The following is a 22,842-nucleotide window of genomic DNA, read 5'->3' as shown; positions in this document are numbered from 1 at the left end:
TGAGTTTCTAACTTCAGCTGATTAGAGGTAGCAAGTGAAGCTACCTCTGGAGGATAGACAAATTAGAGTTGACTGGACCCACTGCCTGAGCTTTCTGGTCAAAAGTAGGTGCCTGGGCAGAAGTTGCTTGCACACAATTTGCTTGGCAATAGGTTCAGGTAGATCAAAGGAAATAGAACTAAGTGGCTTGCAAAATGGGGTAAGTAAAAAATTATATTGCGTCCTCATTCACAGGTCCGAGTTTTTGTTGTTTAAAAAAATACACGTGTCGGTGCAGACTTGATAGGCCGAAGGGCCTCTTCTGCACTGTGTGATTCTGTAATAGCGGTTGGCTCTCCAGATGTGTTGTCCTGCACATAGGCTATCAAGGTGGGGTAGCCTCTCTCCTGAGACTACCACCTTGTAGACAGGAACGTGATCTGCAAAATCTTTCTGAAAACCCTTCAAACTCACCTTATCTGCAGATGGCAGCAATGCTAGGCCAGTGTGGTTTCGTTCACCAAAGATCTGCTTCAGTATCAGATCGCAAGATCACCAGCACCACGCCCTCTCTCTTGAGTAATTCAGGGGGGAGTTAAATAACACTTTAACATTTGTAACAAGAGTCAAGCCTTTCATTCAAGTAGAGTCCAGAGTTTATCTTTCTGCAGTTTCCTAGTTGGCTTCCTGGAAGAGCATAAAGGTCATCTTTTGCTATTGGATAAATGCACTTTTGTTAAAACTGTAATTAGTAGGAGTTCACAGTTAATGGTTAAGCTCTGTCATCCTTCACTGGGAGCGAGCAGACTATTGCTCAATTAAGCTTATATTGATGATCAAATTATTAGTCTCCACATGTAGCATTTGTGCTCCCACTGTCTTGGCTGGTTAATCTAATATAACAGCAGCATCTTGATTCGGCTGATTGCTGTTCATATCCCGAGGGTGATATGGAAACTCAGTACCCCCATGCAGCACACACTGAAACCTGAGGAAGCTCGCTACCCTCATGCAATGCACAACTGGAACCCCACAACAGCCATGGCACTTTTCAAAACTTCAGGATGACCCAGAGCACTCAACAGCTCATGAATTACTCTTTTCTATTGTTATACACTCAGGCCAATTTGCACAGCAGGATCGATAAAATGGCTATAGAAAGCATCCATTAATCTGTATTTGGCAGGTTTGTTGATGGAGGAGTGTTGGTCAGGACACTACCCTTGTGCTCTTCAGATTGTGCCATAGGATCCATGTGTCCACCTGAACAGGCAAGTGTGTCTCCTTTTAATATTGTGCCTGAAAGATGGCACCTCCAACACAGCAGCATCCCCTGCTGAGCATTGCACTGGAGTTTTAGTGTGGCTTCAATCTATGTCCTTCTTAATCAAGCAGAGTAATCTCAGGGGGGTTATCCATATTGTTCAGACCAATAATTATCCCTTAGTCAACATCACTGAAAACAAACGATCTGATTGTAATCACATTGCTTTTTGTGGGAGTTTGCTGTGCACAAATTGGCTGTGGTGTTGCATACAAAAAGGAAAGAAAGGCTTGCATTTATATTGCACTTTTCACAGCCATGAGACATTTCAAAGCATTTTATAGCCAATAAAGTACGATTGAAATGTAGTCAATTTTACACTGAACAAACTCCCAGAAACAGCAATATGATAATGACTCAATAATCTGTTTTTTGTGATATTGATTGAGGGATAAATATTGGCTGGGACAATGGGGTCAATTCCACTGCCTTTGTCAAAAGATTGCCATGGGATCTTTTACATCTACCTGGGACCTCAGATTAAGATGAGGAATGGTACCTCCTACTCCTTCAGTACTGCACTGGAGTGTCAGCCTTGATTTTTGTACTCAGGCCCTGGAGTGGGAGTTGAACCCAGAACCTTATGACTCAGAGGCGAGAGTGCTACCAACCGAGCCACTGCTGACACACTTCAACAGTACTTCAGTGACTAGACAGTACTTTAGGACCTGAGTTTGTGTAAGGCACTATTTTAACTTTTTTCTTTCTTTGTGCAGGAACAATCCCATAAACCTGCAATGTCAGGTCTCACGCTGAGAGTAATGTGAAGCTGGTCACAGTTTAAGTGTGTTTCAATAATCAACATCTTATTTCTTTTGCAGAGCTTAGCCCAGCTAGAGATACTGTGTAAACAGCTCTATGAAACCACTGACACATCAACTCGCCTGCAGGCAGAGAAGGCCCTGGTTGAATTCACCAATAGCCCGGACTGTCTGAGCAGATGCCAATTGCTCCTAGAAAGAGGAAGTGTAAGTAGCATTTTGTAGAGAGTTCAAATGACATGGCATTCCAAAATAATATAAGGAAGCTTTGATTGTGAAATGACCATTCACCCCACCTTGTTCATTCATGACTTGGCAAAGGTTTTTTTTATTCATTCATGGGATGTGGGCTTCACTGGCTGGGCCAGCATTTATTGCCTATCCCTAATTGCCCTTGAGAAGGTAGTGGTGAGCTGCCTTCTTGAACTGCTGCAGTCCATGTGGTCCAGGTGCCCCCACAGTGCAATTCATGAGGGGACTTTGTAGCTGTTTGATACAACTGAGTGGCTTGTTGTGGGCCTGGAGTCACGTGTAGCCCAGACCAGCTAAGGCTGGCAGATTTCCCTCCTTAAAGGATATTAGTGAACCATGTGGTTTTTTACAACAATCGACAATGGTTTCATGGTTATCATTAGACTTTTAATTCCATATTTTTTAGTCATTTGGTAGTACAGGACTTGAGTGTTGCCGGAAAAAAAGACATGTCTAAGCTTTTCATCTTGCACTCATCAGAACACTCTCAAGAATACCAACATCAGGGGAAAACAGCAGTTTATACTGAAACAAAAACAGAAAATGCTGAAAAAACTCAGCAAGTCTAACAGCAGCTGTGGAGAGATAGAAAACAGAGTTAACGTTTCGAGTCTTTATGACTCTTTTTCAGAACTAAAGAGAAGTAAAAATGTAATGAAATTTACACTGTTTAAGGGGGGTGGAGCAGGTGAAGCTGGACAGAAGGCCAGCGATAGCCAGGCAAAGGAAAGATTGCCAGAGATGTCGTGGACAAAAGGACAAAGGGGTGTTAATGATAATGATACTGGCTAAAGGAGGTGCTGATGGTGGCATTAAAATCAGAAAGCAGAATGTGATAATGGCAGGACAAGGGTAAGCACTCTGGAAAGAACAGCATGAAAAAGTGGCAGATGGTCCTTGTGGGGGTGGGGTGAGGGAGGGGATGGTGGCGGGAAAAAAGATTGAAAATAGAATAAAAGGTGGGGATGAAGCAATGAATAAAAATGAAAATTAATAAAAATAAGTGGATAACAAATAAAAATTTTAAAATGAAAAAATAAAAATTAAGAAATGCAAATGAATATTGAAAAAAGAGGGTAAGAATGGAGGAGAGAGTTCATGGTCTGAAGTTGTTGAACTCAATGTTAAGTCCGGAAGGCTGTAAAGTGCCTAGTCGGAAGATGAGCTGCTGTTCCTCCAGTTTGCGTTGAGCTTCACTGGAACAATGCAGCAGGCCAAGGACAGACATGTGGGCATGAGAGCAGGGTGGAGTGTTGAAATGGCGCCTTAAATATAATTAAATATAATGGGGTGTTGAAATGGCAGGGAGGTCTGGGTCATGCTTGCGGACAAACTGAAGGTGCTCCACAAAGCGGTCACCCAGTCTGCTTTTGGCCTCTCCAACGTAGAGGAGACTGCATTGGGAGCAGCAAATGCAGTAGATCATTGTAGGAGGTGCAAGTGGAGCACTGCTTCACCTGAAAGTGTTTGGGCCCTTGGACGGTGAGGAGGGAGGAGGTAAAGGGACAGGTGTTGCACCTTCTGCAATTGCATGGGACAGTGCCATGGGAGGGAGATGAGTGGACCAGGGTGTCCCAGAGGGAACGGTCCCTACGGAATGCTGACAGGAGGAGTGAAGGGAAGATGTGTTTGGTGGTGGCATCATGTTGGAGTTGGTGGAAATGGCAGAAGATGATCCTTTGAATGCAGAGGTTGGTGGGGTGAAAAGTGAGGAGAGGGGGACCCTATCATGGTTCTAAAAGGGAGAAGAAGGTGTGAGAGTAGAGGCGTGGGAGATGGATCATTTACCCTGTATTTGAAGAGTGCTGATTGGTTGGCAAGTGGCGTTGCCATGGAGAATGCACCAGTGATGGTGACTGACAGTTAACTGCCAAGCATTGTTTGAAATTTAAACCAGGCAGCTTGACCCTGATTGGTCACTGCATTGCCCTGAGGAATGAACCAGCGAATGGCTGTCACTTATTTTGTTCAGCTGAAACAGGCACAATGTACATACATGTTCTTTCTGTCTGCGGAATGTTAGGCCGAATGGTCTGTTTTGGTGCTGTTAATACTATGTAATGTTCCTGTTTTTAACCTTGCTGCACTGGGATATAAAATCGCCACAAGTCATCAATCTAAATCAGGGATGCTTTGTGGCTCATTGGATCGTGTCCCCTGCCTCGGAGCCAGAAGCTCCAGGTTTGAGTCCCACTCCAGGACTTAATGGCCATGGACGGCACATTCCTAATGCGGCCAAGCAGGTTGATTATACTGACCTGCAAATCCTGTCAACGCACAACAATGGCAGGCAGTAAAAACGGGAGAAATTCCTGGTCAGCCATGTGATGAAAAGAAATTGGAGCCTCGACCATCATTATCCATAGCCCCAGGCTACAACATGCAGGCATGATGGCACAACAACTCGGGACTCCTTGGGGAACAGTTTGGCTCAGTTGGCTGGACGGCGGGTGTGGATCAGATCGGTGCCAACAGCATGGGGTTTGAACCCCATTCTGACTGGGATGGATTTGGGACCTGTCTCCTTGCCCTAGCCGTGGTGGAGATCGTGACACTGTGGGTCGGACCTTCAGGCAGAGAACTGAAGAAGAAGAAATGTAAATCAAGTCCATCCCAAATTTTTCTGCTCGTGGGCTGTATCATAAACCCTCAGGAGCCAGATATCAAGCTTTAACTCATGTTCGATTTAATGTGCATTTGTCGCTATGAGTACCAACAGATACTTGTGTCCAAATTTAGAGGTGAAGTGATTACTGTTCTGAAATGATAGCTTAAACTATGCATATCAATTTATGCTTGAACTCTGGAGATTACCGAAATCCTTGAACGCCCAAGGGAAGACAAAATCTGGATCTAGCAAATGTTGTATCTTCATCAGTTAAATACTTGTCATAAAAGCAAATAAGCAGTGATACACTGTACAGTGCTAGCTCATTGCTACACATGTGAAGTTCTTAAACAACAGTTGCCCTTTTTAATATTATGCTTATTATTTTCTAGTCGTCATATTCGCAGTTGTTGGCGGCAACCTGCCTTACAAAGCTTGTGTCACGAACGAATAACCCTTTGCCTTTAGAACAACGCACCGACATACGTAAGTGCAAGTCTGTTTTTTCCCTAATTTTTTTGTAAGGGGACAAATAGAAATCCTATCGTGTGATCTTGAATTTCAAACATTTCTCTTTGGAGCGGGATGTGGCTGTGGTTCGTATTTCCTATCAATATTGACATATTTTTGTAGGGCCTACCATGATTGACACACCCCTGAGGCACTTTGCTAATACTGATAGACTCCATCTGTCCCCTTGCTAACACTGACATTCAGGAGTTCTTGTATAAATGCTGACACGCTCCTGGGTGCATTGTGCAACTACTGGCTCACTTCTTGGGTACTCTCTTCAAATGCTGACAAAGTTTTGCAAAGACTCTATAAATATTGACACATCGCTGGACACAATTGGCAAATATTGATGTGCTACGAGGGAATTTCTATAAACACTGACAGACCTATTGGTACTCTTTGCCACTGATGCACCCCTCGGGACTCTGAAAATACTGGCACACTCTTGGGAATGCAGTGCAAGTGCTCACAATCCTTAGTACTCTCTCGAAATACTGACACAAAGCTGAGTGCAGAATATATTGGCACTTCATTACACTACTGAGGAAATGCTGAGCTCTTTGATATGCATTTTTCGGACCAGACATTAAACTAGCCCCGTCTGTATGTTGAGGTGGGCCTGTAAGGTCTCAATGATATTTGAATGAGAGAAAGGTGGTTTTCAAGATTCCTGGTTTTCACTTAGTCTACAGTTAACCAACAAAGCAAATTAACTGGTCACTGAATTGTGGGACCTCGCTGTGTATAAATTCGCAGTTAGGTTTGTGGACAAAATAATAGCGACCACACTTCAGACAGCAGTGTTAGCTATGGATTAGTGGACAACGCCCTCACCTCTGTGCTTCAGAGACCTGAACACAAAAACCCAGGCTGATATTCCAGTGCAGTACTGAGGGAATGCTGCACCACAAGAGATGCCACCTTTTGGCTGAGACTTTCAACCAAGGCCTCATAAGAAACCATAAAACATAGGAGCAGAAATTAGGCCATTCGGCCCATCGGGTCTGCTCCACCATTCAATCATGGCTGATAAGTTTCTCAACCCTATTCTCCCGCCTTCTCCCGTAACCTTTGATCCCCTTACCAATCAAGAACCTATCTATCTCGGTCTTAAATACACTCAATGACCTGGTCTCCACAGCCTTCTGTGGCAATGAGTTCCATAGATTCACCACTCTCTGGCTAAAGAAATTTCTCCTCATCTCTGTTCTAAAAGGTCTTCCCTTTACTCTGAAGCTGGGCCCTCAGGTCCTAGTCTCTCCTACTATTGGAAACATCTTCCCCACGTCCACTCTACCCAGGCCTTTCAGTATTCTGTAAGTTTCAACCAGATCCCCCCCTCATCCTTCTAAACTCCATCAAGTATAGACCCAGAGTCCTCAAACGCTCCTCATATGTTAAGCCTTTCATTCCTGGGATCGTTCTTGTGAACCTCCTCTGGACCCTCTCCAGGGCCAGCACATCCTTCCTGAGATATGGGGCCCAAAATTGCTCACAATATTCTAAATGTGGTCTGACCAGAGCCTTATAAAGCCTCAGCAGCACATCCCTGCTTTTATATTCTAGTCCTCTCGAAATAAATGCCAACATTGCATTTGCCTTCCTAACTACCGACTCAACCTGCAAGTTAATCTTAAGAGAATCCTGGACTAGGACTCCCAAGTCCCTTTGCAGTCCAGATTTCTGAATTCTCTCCCCATTTAGAAAATAGTCTATGCCTCTATTCTTCCTACCAAAGTGCATGACCTCACAATTCCCCACGTTGTATTCCATCTACCACTTCTTTGCCCATTCTCCTAACCTGTCCAAATCCTTCTGCAGCCTCCCCACCTCCTCAATACTACCTGTCCCTCCACCTATCTTTGTATCAGCTGCAAACTTAGCCAGGATGCCCTCAGTTCCTTCATCTATCATTAATGTATAAAGTGAAAAGTTGTGGTCCCAACACTGACCCCTGCAGAACTCCACCAGTCACCGGCCGCCATCCTGAGAAGCCCCATCTGCTCTCAAGTGTGCATCAAAGACCCCATGACCCTATTTCAAATAAGAGTAGGGAGTTCTTTCTGGCAGCCTGGCCAATATTTATCCTTCGGTCAACATTCGTCAGAACAGATTGTCTGGTTATTTATTTTATTGCTGTTTATGGAAACTTGCTCTGTGCAAATTGGCTGCTGTGTTTCCCACATTACAAAAATGACCACTCCGGAAAACAAGTCCTTCACGGGCTGCAAAGCAGGGGGAAACCGGAAATCATGAAAAGAGGCCTATAAATGCAAATTTGTTCTTTTTCTAAAATCGGGCGCATTCACTTATATGTTTTCAAGGATGTTGCAGCTTTTAATCTGTTTTCTTTTGCTCTTGGAAATAGGAAACTATGTCTTGAATTACTTGGCCACTAGGCCAAAGCTGGCAAACTTTGTAACACAAGCCCTCATCCAGCTGTTTGCCAGAATCACCAAACTGGGCTGGTTTGACTGCCAGAAGGATGAGTACGTGTTCAGGAACGTCATTGCAGATGTCACGAGATTCTTGCAGGTAGGAGAATGCCTTTGGTTCTCTGAACAAAGCTTTATTGTTTTATTGTAGGGCGAGTGTTTATTCTGGCTTCAAAAACTAATGCTGAAATTTATTTTTATATTTTCTGTGGTGATCACCTTGAATGCATGTATTTTTCTTCAGAAGCAAGCACTGTAGAAACTAAAGTTATTAATGTTTGGCTGACACCTCCTTCTCTGCAGCTCAGTCGGTGAAGGCAGTCTATAGTGAGCTATGTACCCCCAAAGCTTTCCAAGCTCAGTTCCTGCACTGTGATCAGTCTTAAGGAGTATGGAACCAAGACGGGTGAATGGATTTTAGATGCTGATTAGGCATGATCTAATTGAATAGTGGAGCAGGCTCGAGGGGCTGAATGGTCTCGCCTTGTCTCTGTGCAGAGTTAATAGCAATGCTACAGACAGCTTCAGTGCTTTTGGACTCTAGAGAGAGAATCAGCCAGGGACACTTCTTTGATCAGTGACAATGTGATCTGTGCTGTAAAGTGTGTGCAAACAAATAGTGAGGGAGGACAAACTCACTCTTAACTGGGATGCAGACTGATGTAGGCAATGAGTATCTAAAAATGGATTCCGAATCATGCAGCGCACGTGGAGGCCATTCAGCCCATTGTGCCTGTGCCGGCTCCCTGAAAGAGAGATTGAGTAGTCCCTGTGCCTTGCTTTTTGTCCACAGTGCTGCAATTCTTTGCTTTTTAGGTTTTTATCCAATTTCCTTTGGAAAGGTGTAATTAGCTGGTGCCCTTTCAGGCAGTTCGTCCCAGATCCTAACTCACTGCGTAAAAAAATTCTCTTCATTTGTCAACTATTTTAAATGTGTCCTCTGATTACCAACCCTTCTGCCAGTGGAGACAGAAGAAATAGGAGCAGAGGAAACCATACGGCCCCTCAAGCCTACTCTGCATTTCAATATGATCATGGCTGATCTTGTGCCTCAGCTCCCCATGTCCTTGATTCCTCTTGAGATTGAAAATCTGTCTATTCCAGCCTTGAATAAATTCAGTGACGGAGCATTGACAACCCTCTAGGGGTAGAGAATTCCATAGATTCATTCTCTGAGAAGAAATGTCTTTCTCAGAAACTCCCTTTCTGTCCTCATGAGGTATGGACACATAAGCTAGGGTGAGTGAGGGCCCCTGTGAAACCATCATCCAGCAGGAGCCAGTGCCATCAGGAAAAGAGGAAAGAAAAGCTGATTGGAAAAGATAATGAAGTAAAGAATTTGTCAACTGACAATTGGGTCCACATAGCAAGCTTGCTGAGTGATTGAGATCAGAGACTGAATCTAAATGGTTTTGAAGCCCATTCTGATCTTGGGTTAATCTGAAATCTTTATCATTAGTCCTCCCATATCAGATGGATTGACGCTTTGATCTAACTTCCATTTGGAAGAGGCAGAGTTGTCATTGTATTAATGAGCCATAGATCCCAGGAGGCTAACAGATCAGATGTTAATCACGCTTAATTTGCTTTGGGAATACTATGGGAAGAGAAGTAAACAAACGCTTTGTTTCTGTGTTTTCTCTCACCAGGACAGTGTTGAGCACTGTGTCATAGGAGTAATGATTCTTTCCCAGTTAACAAATGAAATAAACCAGGTAAGTGCCACCGCTTCCTTCAAGGAAGTCGGTGTCTTATTTTTTCATGTATTTCCATTTCCTTTTTACTGTGTTTTGTACATGTGTGCCCATCATTTTCTGCTCTCGGCAAATTTTAGAAGCATTTGATCACTCGTTCCCACTTACTATCCCATATTACACAACTTAACAACTTAACATCTTGTCCTGACTACTCTTCCCAGTAGAGTCATAGAGCCATTTACAGCACAGAAGGAGGCCATTCGGGCATTTGAGTCTATGCCAGTTCTCTGTGTGGCAATCCAGTCAATCCCATTACCCTGCTCTATCTCTATAGCCCTGCAAGTTTATTTCCTTTCAGTGCCCAACTAATTTCCTTTTGAAATCATTGATGAGGCAGGCAGAAGGTTCCAGCTCATTACCACTAGGTGTGTAAAAAAGTTCTTTCTCACACTGCCACTCCATCTCTTGCCCAAAACATTAAATATGTGTCCCCTAGTCCTTGTAGCATCAGCTAATGGGAACAGTTTTTCTTTGTCTGCCTTATCCAAACCTTTCAAAATCTTGTACACCTCAATCTGATCTTCCCTCAATCTCCTTTGCTCCAAGGAGAATAACTCCAGCTTCTCCAACCTAATCTTGTAGCCATAATTCCCTGTCCCTGGAACGATTTCCTCATACCCGCTTCCTGGCCTTAGCTTTGTTGAAACTTGACCCAAAATATCTGTCTGATTTATAGGATGTTGTGTTTAATTTTACTTCAGCTTTCTGACTGTTGCACACTTGTACTTCAGTCAATTAGCCTGTACATAAGGATAAATTCCACACTCCCAGTGGGGAAAGTGCATTTTCAAGTACAAGTCAGAATTGAGCCAGCTACATTGCAGCTTCAATTACTGGTCTTTCTTTATGTGAGCACAGCTCCCAGCTGGGAATGTAGGATCACATCATTGACCCTCAGGTCTTACATGGGCTATTTTATGTTAATTTTCCTGATTTGCTTTTTCCCTTGTTTATTTTCCCTCCTTTGCTCATTGCAGTTCTTGCCCAGTCATTCAAAAGTCACAAGATGAGTTTGGCTGAAGCAGCCTTTGTGCCCATTTGATCTGAGTTTGGTAGCATGGGTGTGTTTGTTGTGTGACCATATGCAGAAAGTTGCGCAAAGGATCACAGAACTTGGGTGCAGACCATACTGACTTCATTTGACATTTGCACCAAATGGGGTTTCTCAAAGAATGAATTGGGCTGAGTTGAGGATGGACTGTGATTGTGCAAACAATAGAATCATTGCTTTATTCAAATTATAGTTGCAAAATCAATTATAAGGCAGTTCATTTTACCATTGAGTATTCTCTACAAACAACTTAGTGTGATTTCAGAGAGGAAAGTTAGCAAGCCTGGTTCCCAGCTCAAACTCTTTTCCACCCACCTGACCGTTGTGTCTGAATTCCAGATATCCCTTCAGGTTACAAAGCTGGGTGTGCTCATACATGATTGTGGTTCCTCCATAATCATAGAAAAGGTCATTGACCTGGAATATTAACTCTCTCTCTCCCTCTCCACAGATCTGCCTGACCTGCTGAGTATTTCCAGCACTTTCTGCTTTTATTTCGGACTTCCAGAACCTGGAGTATTTTGCATTTGCAATGTAAACTCTTACCTGGTTAACTGACTGTTGGCTTCCCGTAATTATTGTGGACTTGATTGTTCTGTTCAAAATAGATGTGTTTCATACAATGTGAAATATGTGATGCAGTTCTCTCCACCACTTCGTTTATCTGTTGTTCTGTTTCCTTGCTCTTTGTGCCAGATCTTCTGTTTTTGAACAGTGCAATGATTTACTTGACTTGAAGCCTCTGAGCTTGTCCCCAGCTGCTGAATAGTGATGCTAGAGCATTCCTTTATAGATGCAGGCCATTTGTCCATTCAAATATACATCAGTGTTTATCACCACGCAAGCCATCTTGTTTAATTCTATTCTCCTGCTCACTTCCCTTTCCCCCTATATTTACCCTATCAAACTCCTTCATAATTTTCAAGACCTTCATTAGGTCACTCCTCAGCCTTCAGGAGTGAAGATTCCCACCCTGTGGAATCATGAGCCCAGTGATTGATTGAAAGAATAAAAATGTACCTTTTTAATTATCTAAAAATTGATGGTTTCATGATCTGACTAGTATCTATCGTCACCTCACTCTACACAGCTTTCTTGCCAGGCTTGGAACTGGAGCATCAGGTCTATCAGAGAAGTGAGTATCCCTCAGACCAGCTGCTGACGAAGGGTTGAATCCATCAAGAGGGGTGTTGAAATATGACCCCTAATTTTGGATTCACTCATCTTCCCTACATCTACGCAATTAAATCCTTCTGGAATTTTAAAAAACCTTTATCGGGCCACCCCCCAGCCTCCTGAAGAATAGAGCCTCTGCTTGTTCAGTCCTTAATGATGGTTATAATCTTTCAGTTGTTTGAATCCTTGTTAATCTTTTTTGCACATGCTCCAGTGCCTCTATATGCTTTTTTGTAATATGGCGACAAGCACTGAGCACAGCCCTTTCAGTGTGTTCTGACCTAGTTTCCACAGAAATTTAGCATAACCTCTTGCTTTTTAATTCTATTCATCTGTAAATGAACCCCAGTGCTTTGTTTGCATTTTATTTGGCCTTGTTAACCTGCATCGTTACTTTAAATAATTTACGAACTAATAAATTAGTAAATTTACCTTTGTAAACATATAGTTTGATCATTTTGCATCTCTCCCTCCAGGCTGACACTACACACCCACTGACAAAACATAGGAAAATTGCATCATCGTTTAGAGACACGTCACTTTTTGATATCTTCACACTTTCGTGCAATTTACTAAAGCAGGTAAATGCTTTACGTTTTACTGGCAATAAGAGAGTATGGCGATGGTAGATTGGTTACAGGATCTTTCGATGATCTAATGATCCTATTTATAAAAAAGCACGGTACTCATAGGTATGTGTCTGTCCACACAAGGTGATGTTTGTAAGCAACCTCCAGATCAAGAAGCCTTACCTGAAAACAAGTATAAAAAAAGTAAGTCTGGGTACTACTATTTGCTCTCAGCCTGCGCCCTTACCTTTTTTTTTACGTTGCCTGGGCCTTTTCCAATGTTGAGAATGTTGGTCAGCCAAAAATATTAAATCACAAATGGAGGAAGATTGCAGTTGGTAATGTCAGTGCTGCAGCCACTGCCCTGAATGCACACAAATAAACTATATCAATGTGATGCAAAAGCAATGGTCCAAAGATAGCACAAAATCTGACACAGGTGAAGCACCCCTTCCTGCACTACTTCGGACTCCACAGTCAGAAATAATAAAACACACCCATTGTGAACAAGTGTGTAATACAAACAAAGTTATCTTGATCAGCTGTCTGTGGGCACACAGCAGAAACTGACTCATTCTGGATTATACTCCTCTTCCCAATTTAGGTGACTCCATTGAAAATTTCACCATTATTAAAATGTCAGTGACATCACTGTGAAAAGTGTCATAGCCCTGCCCCTGCTATTAACACTTGGACTGTTGATTGGGTCGGTAGTAATGACATGCATGTTCTTGCAGGCATCTGGAAAGAGCTTGAATCTGAATGACGAAAGTCAACATGGTCTCCTCATGCAACTTCTCAAACTGGCTCACAACTGCCTCAACTTTGACTTCATTGGCACGTCAACGGATGAGTCCTCAGACGACCTCTGTACTGTCCAGATTCCAACCAGCTGGAGGTCAGGTATGGTCATATTCAGTAGCTCTGCTGTGAGATTGGTTATCATTATATTAATGTTTCAAATGAAAACCTCAATCCTTCTAGTTATCCTGACTCACTGTCATTCACTCTCTCTCTCTACCCCACTCTTTCCCGTACACAGTCCGCCCCCCACGCTTTCTCACTCTCTCTTTTTCCCCCCCCATCCTTCCCCCTCACCTCTTTTTCCCCACACTCTCTTCACCCACACATACTTTTACTCCCTCCCTACACTCTCTCCCTCCCCCACCGATCTTCTCTCCCTCCCCTCTCTCTTGCCACTGCCCCCCTTCTCCCATATCTCCCTCTGCTCTCCCTCCACTCTCCTGTCTCTCTACCTTCATTCTCCTTTCTCCACACCCCCCCCCCACCCCACCCCACCCACCTTTTCTTCCCCATCTCTCCTTTGCATCTCTCTCTCCCTCTCTTTCCTGCTCTTGTAGGAACATTTTTTTCCATTCATGCTCTATTAATGGGCCTGTATATTTTGTGTGGGCTGCATGAAGTCTCTGTAGTTTGTGAGACCAACACTTAGTTTTCAAGTATTTTACATTGGAACACATTCCTAACTTTCCCTGGCTTGAGGACCTGTGTGCAGGCTGTGCCAACACATGTCTGGTTATCACCTGACAGGCTGATGGTGATTTTTTGAAGGCAGGTGAAGTGACAGTGACTTTTGGTCTGTTTGATGCTGTGTGGAAATGTAGACAGTGGACTCCCAGCTCCTTTGCTTTCTCTTTCTCTTCCTCCAGCATTTGTTTGCTTATATTCAGTAAGCTCTGTTTAGTCATTGTCTGTGCTGAGCTGCTGATGTCAGGTTCTTCATGATATGATCAGAATCCATTTTTGAAGCTTTTTTTTAACTAAAGCTGCCCTATCCTACACGACCTTTTCCATGATTTGAAATGATGTGATTTACTTTTAATTCTGCTCATCTTATAAAGTTCTGGAAAAAAAAAACTGAAATTGCCTTATTTGATTCATCCCTTTTTACACCCTAGTGCCCCTTGGGTTTTAATTACAATCTTTGGCAATAGTGTCTATCTGTATCCTGGTTTTCTTCTGTCTTTTTTCTAATACCGCTTGATAACACTCCTGTGAAGTGCCTTGGAATATGTCACCACATCAAAGACACTATATAAATGCAAGTTGATACTTTCTCTGCAGAGATAGATGGGGAGCTTAACTTCAGAGTCTGAAGCAGGTTTATGTTCAATGTTACATGTTTTCCACTTTTAAGACGTACTATTAAAGACGAGTTACTTTTGAGAGTTCCTCCATCACCGATTTTTCTTACAAGCAGCCGCATGTTTATTTCTGCAAGCAAGTTGTGTTTATAATCCTCAGAGGCCTGTGTGTCTCTGTCATTTTCAATTGCCATTGCCCAGAGCTACCCATTTAACAGTAGAATGGCACATTGGAATTTATATAAAACTCCCACTGCATCCTGTGTCTACCTGAAAGGCTGAATACATACATGCTAGACCCACTTCATCAAAACTGAAGCCAGTATTTTTCTACATTGACAAGAGGTGATTTATAGAAGTAAAGATATCTACAGGTATAGAAACATAGGAATTGCAAGATGAAGAAAGACCTGGATCCATCAGGTTCACCTTCTACCATCTTGTTAATTATATGTTACATTGATAATGGAGTCGTTAACTAATCACAGCCATCAATCTCTATCATTGAGTTTGCAACAGTCCCTAACAGGAGGTAAGGACAACTTTTTCTAGTGGGAGAGTTTTGGGAAGCATAGATCCAAAGTCACCTATTCCTCCTAAGCTCTCCACATTCACAAAATATCACATCTAAAATTATTCATTTCCTGACATTTCACGGTGCAAAGTAGTCATTTACCATGCATGAAAAGTAGAATGCCATTTTCTTCACCCACCTTTTCCTGCAAAGCTCTTGTAATGACAGCCTCTTGCTCTAAATTGTAAGTTGCCTTCCTTTGCAGTTCACTGCATCTGAATGCATCTCCGCCACAGTCAGAAATGCTGAACACTCAAAGATTCTTGTGTCAAATGCCTTCAGTTCATTTGGAGTGAATGCAGTTTCTTCATCACCGGCCATCAACATTGACAATTTTCAGCATCACTGGTCAACAAGTTCCCACGTGGCTACATGGTTAGTCTCACTACAGTGGCTATGAGGCTAGATTGGGGCGTTACACCAGTTATATACCACATTCAGGCTTCGACCGAAGGCACTGAGATGCTATCGTTGTTCTGTCAGTGTGGAACCATGTCAGAGCAGGCACTGATGAAGGCACTGTGGCCCAGCCACACAGTCCACTAAGGCTCCAGGTTCATTTCCTCGTCTGCATTGAGTTAGCTGATCTGAGTCGGATGGCACCAGAAGACGATAGCATGCTGTCATGTTCCTGAGTTCATGTGGGGAGAAATACACAGGGCATCCATTCCTGATTGCATTGGAAATAGCTCCAACACCTAAAATGTGAATATTGAGTAAGATTTTTTGCAGCACAGGAAGAGACCGTTCAGCCCACTGTCCTGAAGGAGATTTCCATTTAGTCCTATTCCTCTTTACTCTTTCCATGACCTTCAAACATTTCCCATTTCAAATATTTATACACTTCCTTTCATTTAGAATCTGCTTCCACCTTTGTCAGATTAATTTGATTTTCTTATTGTCCTCCAAACACGTTTGAATAGCCTGACGAAAGCTCACTGTCCATAAGTATGGCCACAAGTGTGAGATACCTGAACTCGTCATCTGAAAAGGAGCAGAGAACATTCACAGAATAAGAAAGGAAAAACTGTTGGCATAGACAGAAGTTGAAAACCAATTGGGCTGCAATTCTAATGCAGAATTATGGTGAAAATAAAAGCCTTGAAAATCTAACCAGAAATATAAGTCCCTTTGAGCACTAAAATGTAGTAAAGTTTGAAATTCTATTTTTAGTATTCCAAAAGTAATCATCTTCAACTTTGTAACGCTGAGATATTCTTACTTGTCAATGTACTGAGCATGCCTTCGAATTATTCCCTTGAGAATCTGTTGTGAAGTAATGTTTTGAAAGCTTCACATTTTTGACAGCTTACTTGGGAGGTAAGAAAAAATGTCCTGTTTATTTGAACATGACGGCAGAAAAATCCACACGTAAGTAAAATCATTAGTGGCCAGATGTAATGGAGCACTCAAAATGAAATGCCTGCTGGTGGGTAATTTTCTGCACCCACAGCAAGTCATAGTGAGCATTATCCGGGACATGGAAACAAAGAACACAAAGGTATGATCTGCTGCTACAGTGATTGTTCTGATTGCATTGTGCTGACACTTTGCTAAAGCCCAGTTCTAATCTCGTTCACAGTAGAGGCTATTTTAGAGTCATCATTCACATACTGGCCAGCCCAACAAGTATGCTTCTCTGCATCTGCAATATGAATATATTTGCATTGGCCATCAAACTTTACAGTTTGCATGGACCGTGTTAACTGCAAACTTCAAGCTCTCGTCGCTTAGCTTCAGGAAGTGTAAAATGAGAAAAGTGGAGGTCAGAATGCAGACAACAAAAATAGAAAAATCTGGCAAAATCTAGCTGGTCAGGCAGCATCTTTGGAGAGGTTCTGATGAAAGGTCATTGACCTGGGATATTGGCTCTCCCCACAGATCCTCTCTCTACAGATACTGCCAGACCTGCTGAGTATTTCCAGCTATTTCTGTTTTTTTCAGATTTCTAGCATCTGCAGTATTTGGCTTTTGTGTCAGAATGAAGGCAGATTGGCAACGAACATTAATGCATGAATCCTTATAAAACTGCTTCCAAACAAGAAAGCTAGTGGAGAGACATTCTATCCTGTGCCTGGGTGTATTGAATTTCTTGAGTGCAGTCAATACAGCAATAAAGGGTGGGCGAGTTATGCGATCAAGTAAAGGGGTGCATCCAATTTTACATGGTGGTCACCCCTCATGTAACATCAGACCTAAGTTGAAGTATTCTGAAAACCTACAAAAGATTTTGTGCTCCAATTGTTTTGCAAGCAGTTTAAATGTTGTTTAAAGTCAAGTATGGTACATTTGCTGGTTCTACTTCTGTGTCATTATATAGTCTTGAAATAAATTTGATGTTAGTTTTAACCAGAACAAAGCAGTGAGTTTTAGTTCCGAGGAGACTGCTATTTGCCAACATGTTGCAAATGTGAATTCCAAGCTGGGAAAGATTGCAAACTGCAACAACCCCTTTATGCTGGAATGGGGGGCCACTAACAAATTGGGGAGCACACCAGCCAATGGGAGAATTGGGGAAGTTAAGAGTAAGTGAACTTTTTTCTCCAAGTAAAGAGAGGACTTAGGTGACTGAATAGGTTTTTAAAATATCAGGTTTGATAAGGTAGGGATAGAGAAGATGGTTCCACTTGCAGAGGAGTCCAAAACAAGGGACCATAAATATAAGGAAGTCATGAATAAATCTAGTAAGTAATTGAGGAGAAACCTCTTTACTCAAAGCCTAGAGTGGTTGAAATAAATAGCATAGATACATTTAAGGGGAATCTAGATTAATACATGAGAAAGGAGGAGAAGGAGATATTGTTGGGCTGAGATCAAGTAAATAGAATGGGAGGAAGCTTGTGTGGAGCATCGACTTGTTGGGCTGAATGGCCTGTTTCTGTGCTGTAAATTCTCATTAAAAAGACAACACTGCAGATGGTTGCAACCCAAACTCAACTCCAGCTTCCCAGAAAAAAAAGCTGTTGATTCACGTAAAGGTCATGTCTCCAATTCAAGTTAATGTTGTAAGAAATGCAGCCTACTTGCGAGTCATTATAGTACCCTGGAGGGGAAGGTTTATACAGACCTGGTAGGCTCCAGCAAGTAAGGAAGCCATTCAGGAGAGGGGTCAATTGAAAATAACCTTCTCTAGGATGTATTGTCCAACAATGAGAGTAGGTACTTAATATTGCATCACAGAGGGATTTGGGAGTCCTTGTACACGAATTCCAAAAAGCTAACATACCAGTTCAGCAGGTTATAGGGAAGGCAAATGGAATGTTGGCCTTTATTTCAAAGGGAATGGAGTATAAAAATAGGGGAGCCTTGCTCAAACTATACAAGGCACTAGTTAGACCACACCTATAATACTGGGAACAGCTTTGGTCCCCTTATCTAAGGAAAGATATACTGGCATTGGAGGCAGTCCAGAGAAAGTGCTCTAGGTTTATCCCGGGTATGGAGGGATTTTCTTATGAGGAGAAGTTGAATGGGTTGAGCCTGTACTCATTGGAGTTTAGAAGAATACGAGGCAACCCTATTGAAATATGGGATTCTTAGGGGGCTTGACAGGGTAGATGCTGGAAACATCCCCATTCTGATCTTATGATGGAAGGAAGGTCATTGATGAAGCAGCTGAAGATGGTTGGGCCGAGGACACTACCCTGAGGAACTCCTGCAGTGATGTCCTGGAGCTAAGACGATTGACCTCCAACAACCACAACCATCTTCCTTTGTGCTAGGTATGACTCCAACCCCTTGTTCGCATTAACTCCGGTTTTGTTAGGGTTCCTTGATGCCACACTCAGTCAAATGCTGCCTTGATGTCAAGGGCAGTCACTCTCACCTCACCTCAGGAGTTCAGCTCTTTTGTCCATGTTCGAACCAAGGCTGTAATGAGTCACCATTGGGTAGGTACAGCAGCTAATTTGCACACACAAAACTCGCACAAATAACAGATCACAGAATATCTCAGTGCAGAAGAGGCCCTTCAGCCCATCGAGTCTGCACCAACACGTGAGAAGCACCTGACCTACCTACCTAATCCCATTTACCAGCACTTGGCCCATAGCCTTGAATGTTATGACATGCCAAGTGCTCATCCAGGTACTTTTTAAAGGATGTGAGGCAACCCACCTCCACCCCCTCCCAGGCAGTACACTCCAGACCGTCACCACCCTCTGGGTAAAAATGTTTTTCCTCACATCCCCCCTAAAACCCCTGCTTATGTCCCCTCGTGACTGACCCTTCAACTAAGGGGAACAGCTACTCCCTATCCACCCTGTTCATGCCCCTCATAATCTTGTACACCTCGATCAGGTCGTCCCTCAGTCTTCTCTGCTCCAACAAAAACAACCTAAGTCTATCTACCCTCTCTTCACAACTTAAATGTTTCATCCCAGGCAACATCCTGGTGAATCTCATCTGCACCCCTTCCAGTGCAATCACATCCTTCCTATAATGTGGTGACCAGAACTGCACACAGTACTCCAGTGTGGCCTCACCAAGGTTCTATACAACTCCAACATGAGCTCCCTACTTTTGTAATCTATGCCTCGATTGATAAAGGCAAGTGCCCCATATGCCTTTTTCACCACCACACTAACATGCCCCTCCACCTTCAGAGATCTATGGACACGCACGCCAAGGTCCCTTTGTTCCTCAGAACTTCCTAGCGTCATGCTGTTCATTGAATACTTCCTTGTCAAATTACTCCTTCCAAAGTGTATCACCTCACACTTTTCAGGGTTAAATTCCATCTGCCACTTATCTGCCCATCCCGTCTATATCTTCCTGTAGCCCAAGACACTCAACCTCACTGTTGACCACCCAGCCAATCTTTGTGTCATCCGCAAACTTACTAATCCTACCCCCCACATAGTCATCTATGTCGTTTATATAAATGACGAATAATAGGGGACCGAGCACAGATCCCTGTGGTACGCCACTGGCTTCCAGTCACTAAAGCATCCTTCTGTCATTACCCTCTGCCTCCTACAACTAAGCCAATTTTGAATCCACCTTATCAAATCACGCTGTATCCCATGTGCATTTACCTTCTTTATAAGTCTCCCATGTGGGACCTTGTCAAAGGCTTTGCTGAAATCCATATAAACTACATCAACTGCACTACCCTCATCTAAACACCTGGTCACCTCCTCAAAAAATTCAATCAAATTTGTTAGGCATGACCTCCCTCTGACAAAGCCATGCTGACTATCCCTGATCAAACCTTGCCTCTCCAAGTGGAGATAGATTCTCTCCTTCAGAATTTTCTCCAATAGTGTCCCTACCACTGATGTGAGACTCACTGGCCTGTAGTTCCCTGGCTTATCTTTACAACCCTTCTTAAATAGCGGAATCACATTAGCTGTTTTCCAGTCCTCTGGCACCTCCCCCTACTTTTTCTAGAAGTTTGTTCATGGGATAAATGTTGACCAATGCAACCAAGGAACTCTCCTGCCTTTTTGCATCTACCTGAGAGAGTAAGCAGGGCCTGGGCTATAATACCTCACCCGAAAAACAGTGCAGCACCCCTCTCAGTACTACAGTGTCAGCCTAGATTAAGAGTTCAATTCTCGACTGGGACTGGAACTCAAGGTCTTCTGACTCAGTGAAATGCTACCCACTGAGGCGTGGCTGATGCTCTTATGCCATTTATTGAAGTGCTAATGGGCACTGCTCTTTTGTGGTTACTGAGTAGGTTATGTTTCTTTTTATTACAGGGAATTCAGCAACTTTCATCATTTGGGCTTTATATTCTGTGACTAGGCTCCTTTCTCCTGTTAAAGCAAATCAGTGCCATTGACAAGAGCATAAAGCTGAATGGTGGTTGTTCTCTGAGGAAGATTAGCTTTTGTGGGCCATTTGAACCTTGTGTAAAAGGAGTGCTGCGCTTAGTACCTCATAAAAGAATGACTTCCGTTAATAAGATAAAAGCAAAATACTGCGGATGCTAGAAATCTGAAACAAAAACTAAAATAGCTAAAAAAACTCAGCAGGCCTGACAGCATCTGCGGAGAGGAATACGGTTAACGTTTCGAGTCCATATGATTCTTCATCAGTACTTCTGTTAATAAGTTTGACTCAATTAAATGAACTAGGTTGCACATTGCAGTTGCACAATTATGTGCCCGTCTCGAATTATAACACCAAATGCAGAATTGTGCTTTTCGGCACAATGTCTTGAGGGATTGGTTTGACCTGGCTTTGCTTTATTCTTGCTGCACAGAGAGTGGGATATTACAGTGCACGGTGGGGATATTGATTGCCCATTAACTGAAGTTCCAAACTGTGTAGTTATGAGTGCAGCATCAGTGTAAAGTAGATTTGGCTCTGCACCAATGCAAATCCTGTGGAGTGTAAATCAAATGTTGAGGCTCAAACTAGCTCTGAAGGAGAGTGAGAAGTGAGTGTTACTTTGGGCGCTGACTCCAGGTTCAGGCTGCAGTTTCAGTATAACTGGAGCAAAGTCGATCCATTTTACTGATGCTGTTGCAATGCAAACAAAACATTAATTAAGTTGCTGCTTTTGTTGCTGTAAGGTTTGATTTATTGATGTACTGTAGACTGCTCAAGGAAACCTCAATTGTTTAATTTTCTTTTTTTAATCCCATTTTATGTAGTGATTGCCACTCCCTGTTTACCTAAGAAAAACAGGAGAGTTATCCTAAAAGCTCAGATATGAGCAGTAAGACTTTGGAGTTGTGAGGTTAAGTCTAAGCCTTCATTCAGTTAGCCTAACTTAGTTGGGATGCCTCATTTGACCTCAGCACAGCATGTTAATAGGTGGACTATAGCTCTCACAGTGTAATTTGAGAATTATTCCATCGGTATCGGTTTGAATTCACTTGCCATCAAATCAGCTTTAGCTCTTTAACCTTAAAATAAAAGCCCTTTTTATCCCAAATGTCCACACTACAGGTCACATATGCTGGTGCGTACCAGACTTGCAGAGAAAGTGGTTCAGTGTCATACACACTGACTTCTGGCAATGCATCGTAATTGGCTGAAAATGTTGTTTGCATGTGTCAGATGAGTTCAGTTGCAAAGTGATGTGCCAAAAAGAGCACTTGTTCAAGGGTACATTTCCAGGAGAAGTGCCAGGATCGAAATGAGATTCAGCCCTGCAGTGAAGGACATATTGTGATATCTTTATGTGCAGATCAGAAGGTGTCTTGCTGCAGATGATCACACAAGCTTCTCCTCGGCTTGATGATACATCATTTTCTATTGAGATGCAAAAGGTGAAGATTTGCACAGCGGCAGCCATGATGACAAAGGGAGGGCTCATGTTGTAGGTATGGATCCTCCAGAACAGAAAATTGAGTGGAACAGGAGAAAGAAACGGAGACCATTGAAGAGCAAGTAGATCTGTGTAACAAATACAGTATTTGCTGCTGCTTTCTCATTCACACATTTTCCCCTGCTCGCACCGCGTCCCCCTCCCCCCACCCCACCCCACCTTAATAAGTGCTTGCTTACCTTTCAGTTGTGACAAACATTAGCCTCTTTTTCTCCTGGTGAAAAATTAGAGTCTTCCTGGACTGGACATCAGTGCAAGAGTTCCTCAGAGTAGCCTCCTAAGTCTAACCATCTTTGCCTGCTTCACCACTGATCTTCCCTCCATCATAAGGTCAGAAGTGAGGGTGTTGGCAGATGATTGCAACACCAAAGGTAATGAAGCAGTCCGTATCTGTGTGCAGCAAGACTTGGAAAGCATTCAAGCTTGGGCTGATAAGTGACAAGTAACATTCAC

General features: G+C 42.9%; 1 protein-coding gene across 1 annotated transcript in view; it reads left to right on the top strand.

The window, feature by feature from the left end:
- Positions 1 to 22,842, top strand: part of xpo7 (exportin 7) — an 84,554-nt gene that overhangs the window by 20,989 nt on the left and 40,723 nt on the right. Inside the window, exons 2-7 of the mRNA XM_078565402.1 lie at positions 2,125 to 2,271; positions 5,317 to 5,410; positions 7,806 to 7,972; positions 9,522 to 9,587; positions 12,333 to 12,437; positions 13,163 to 13,328. Of these exons, the coding sequence (XP_078421528.1) occupies positions 2,125 to 2,271; positions 5,317 to 5,410; positions 7,806 to 7,972; positions 9,522 to 9,587; positions 12,333 to 12,437; positions 13,163 to 13,328 (745 nt within the window). The remainder of the gene's footprint in view (positions 1 to 2,124; positions 2,272 to 5,316; positions 5,411 to 7,805; positions 7,973 to 9,521; positions 9,588 to 12,332; positions 12,438 to 13,162; positions 13,329 to 22,842) is intronic.

This window comes from Cetorhinus maximus, chromosome 20 (assembly GCF_964194155.1).
Source record: "Cetorhinus maximus chromosome 20, sCetMax3.hap1.1, whole genome shotgun sequence".
NCBI lineage: Eukaryota > Metazoa > Chordata > Chondrichthyes > Lamniformes > Cetorhinidae > Cetorhinus > Cetorhinus maximus.
Note: the sequence above shows the minus strand (reverse complement) of the source record. Positions and strands in the feature narration are given on the sequence as shown.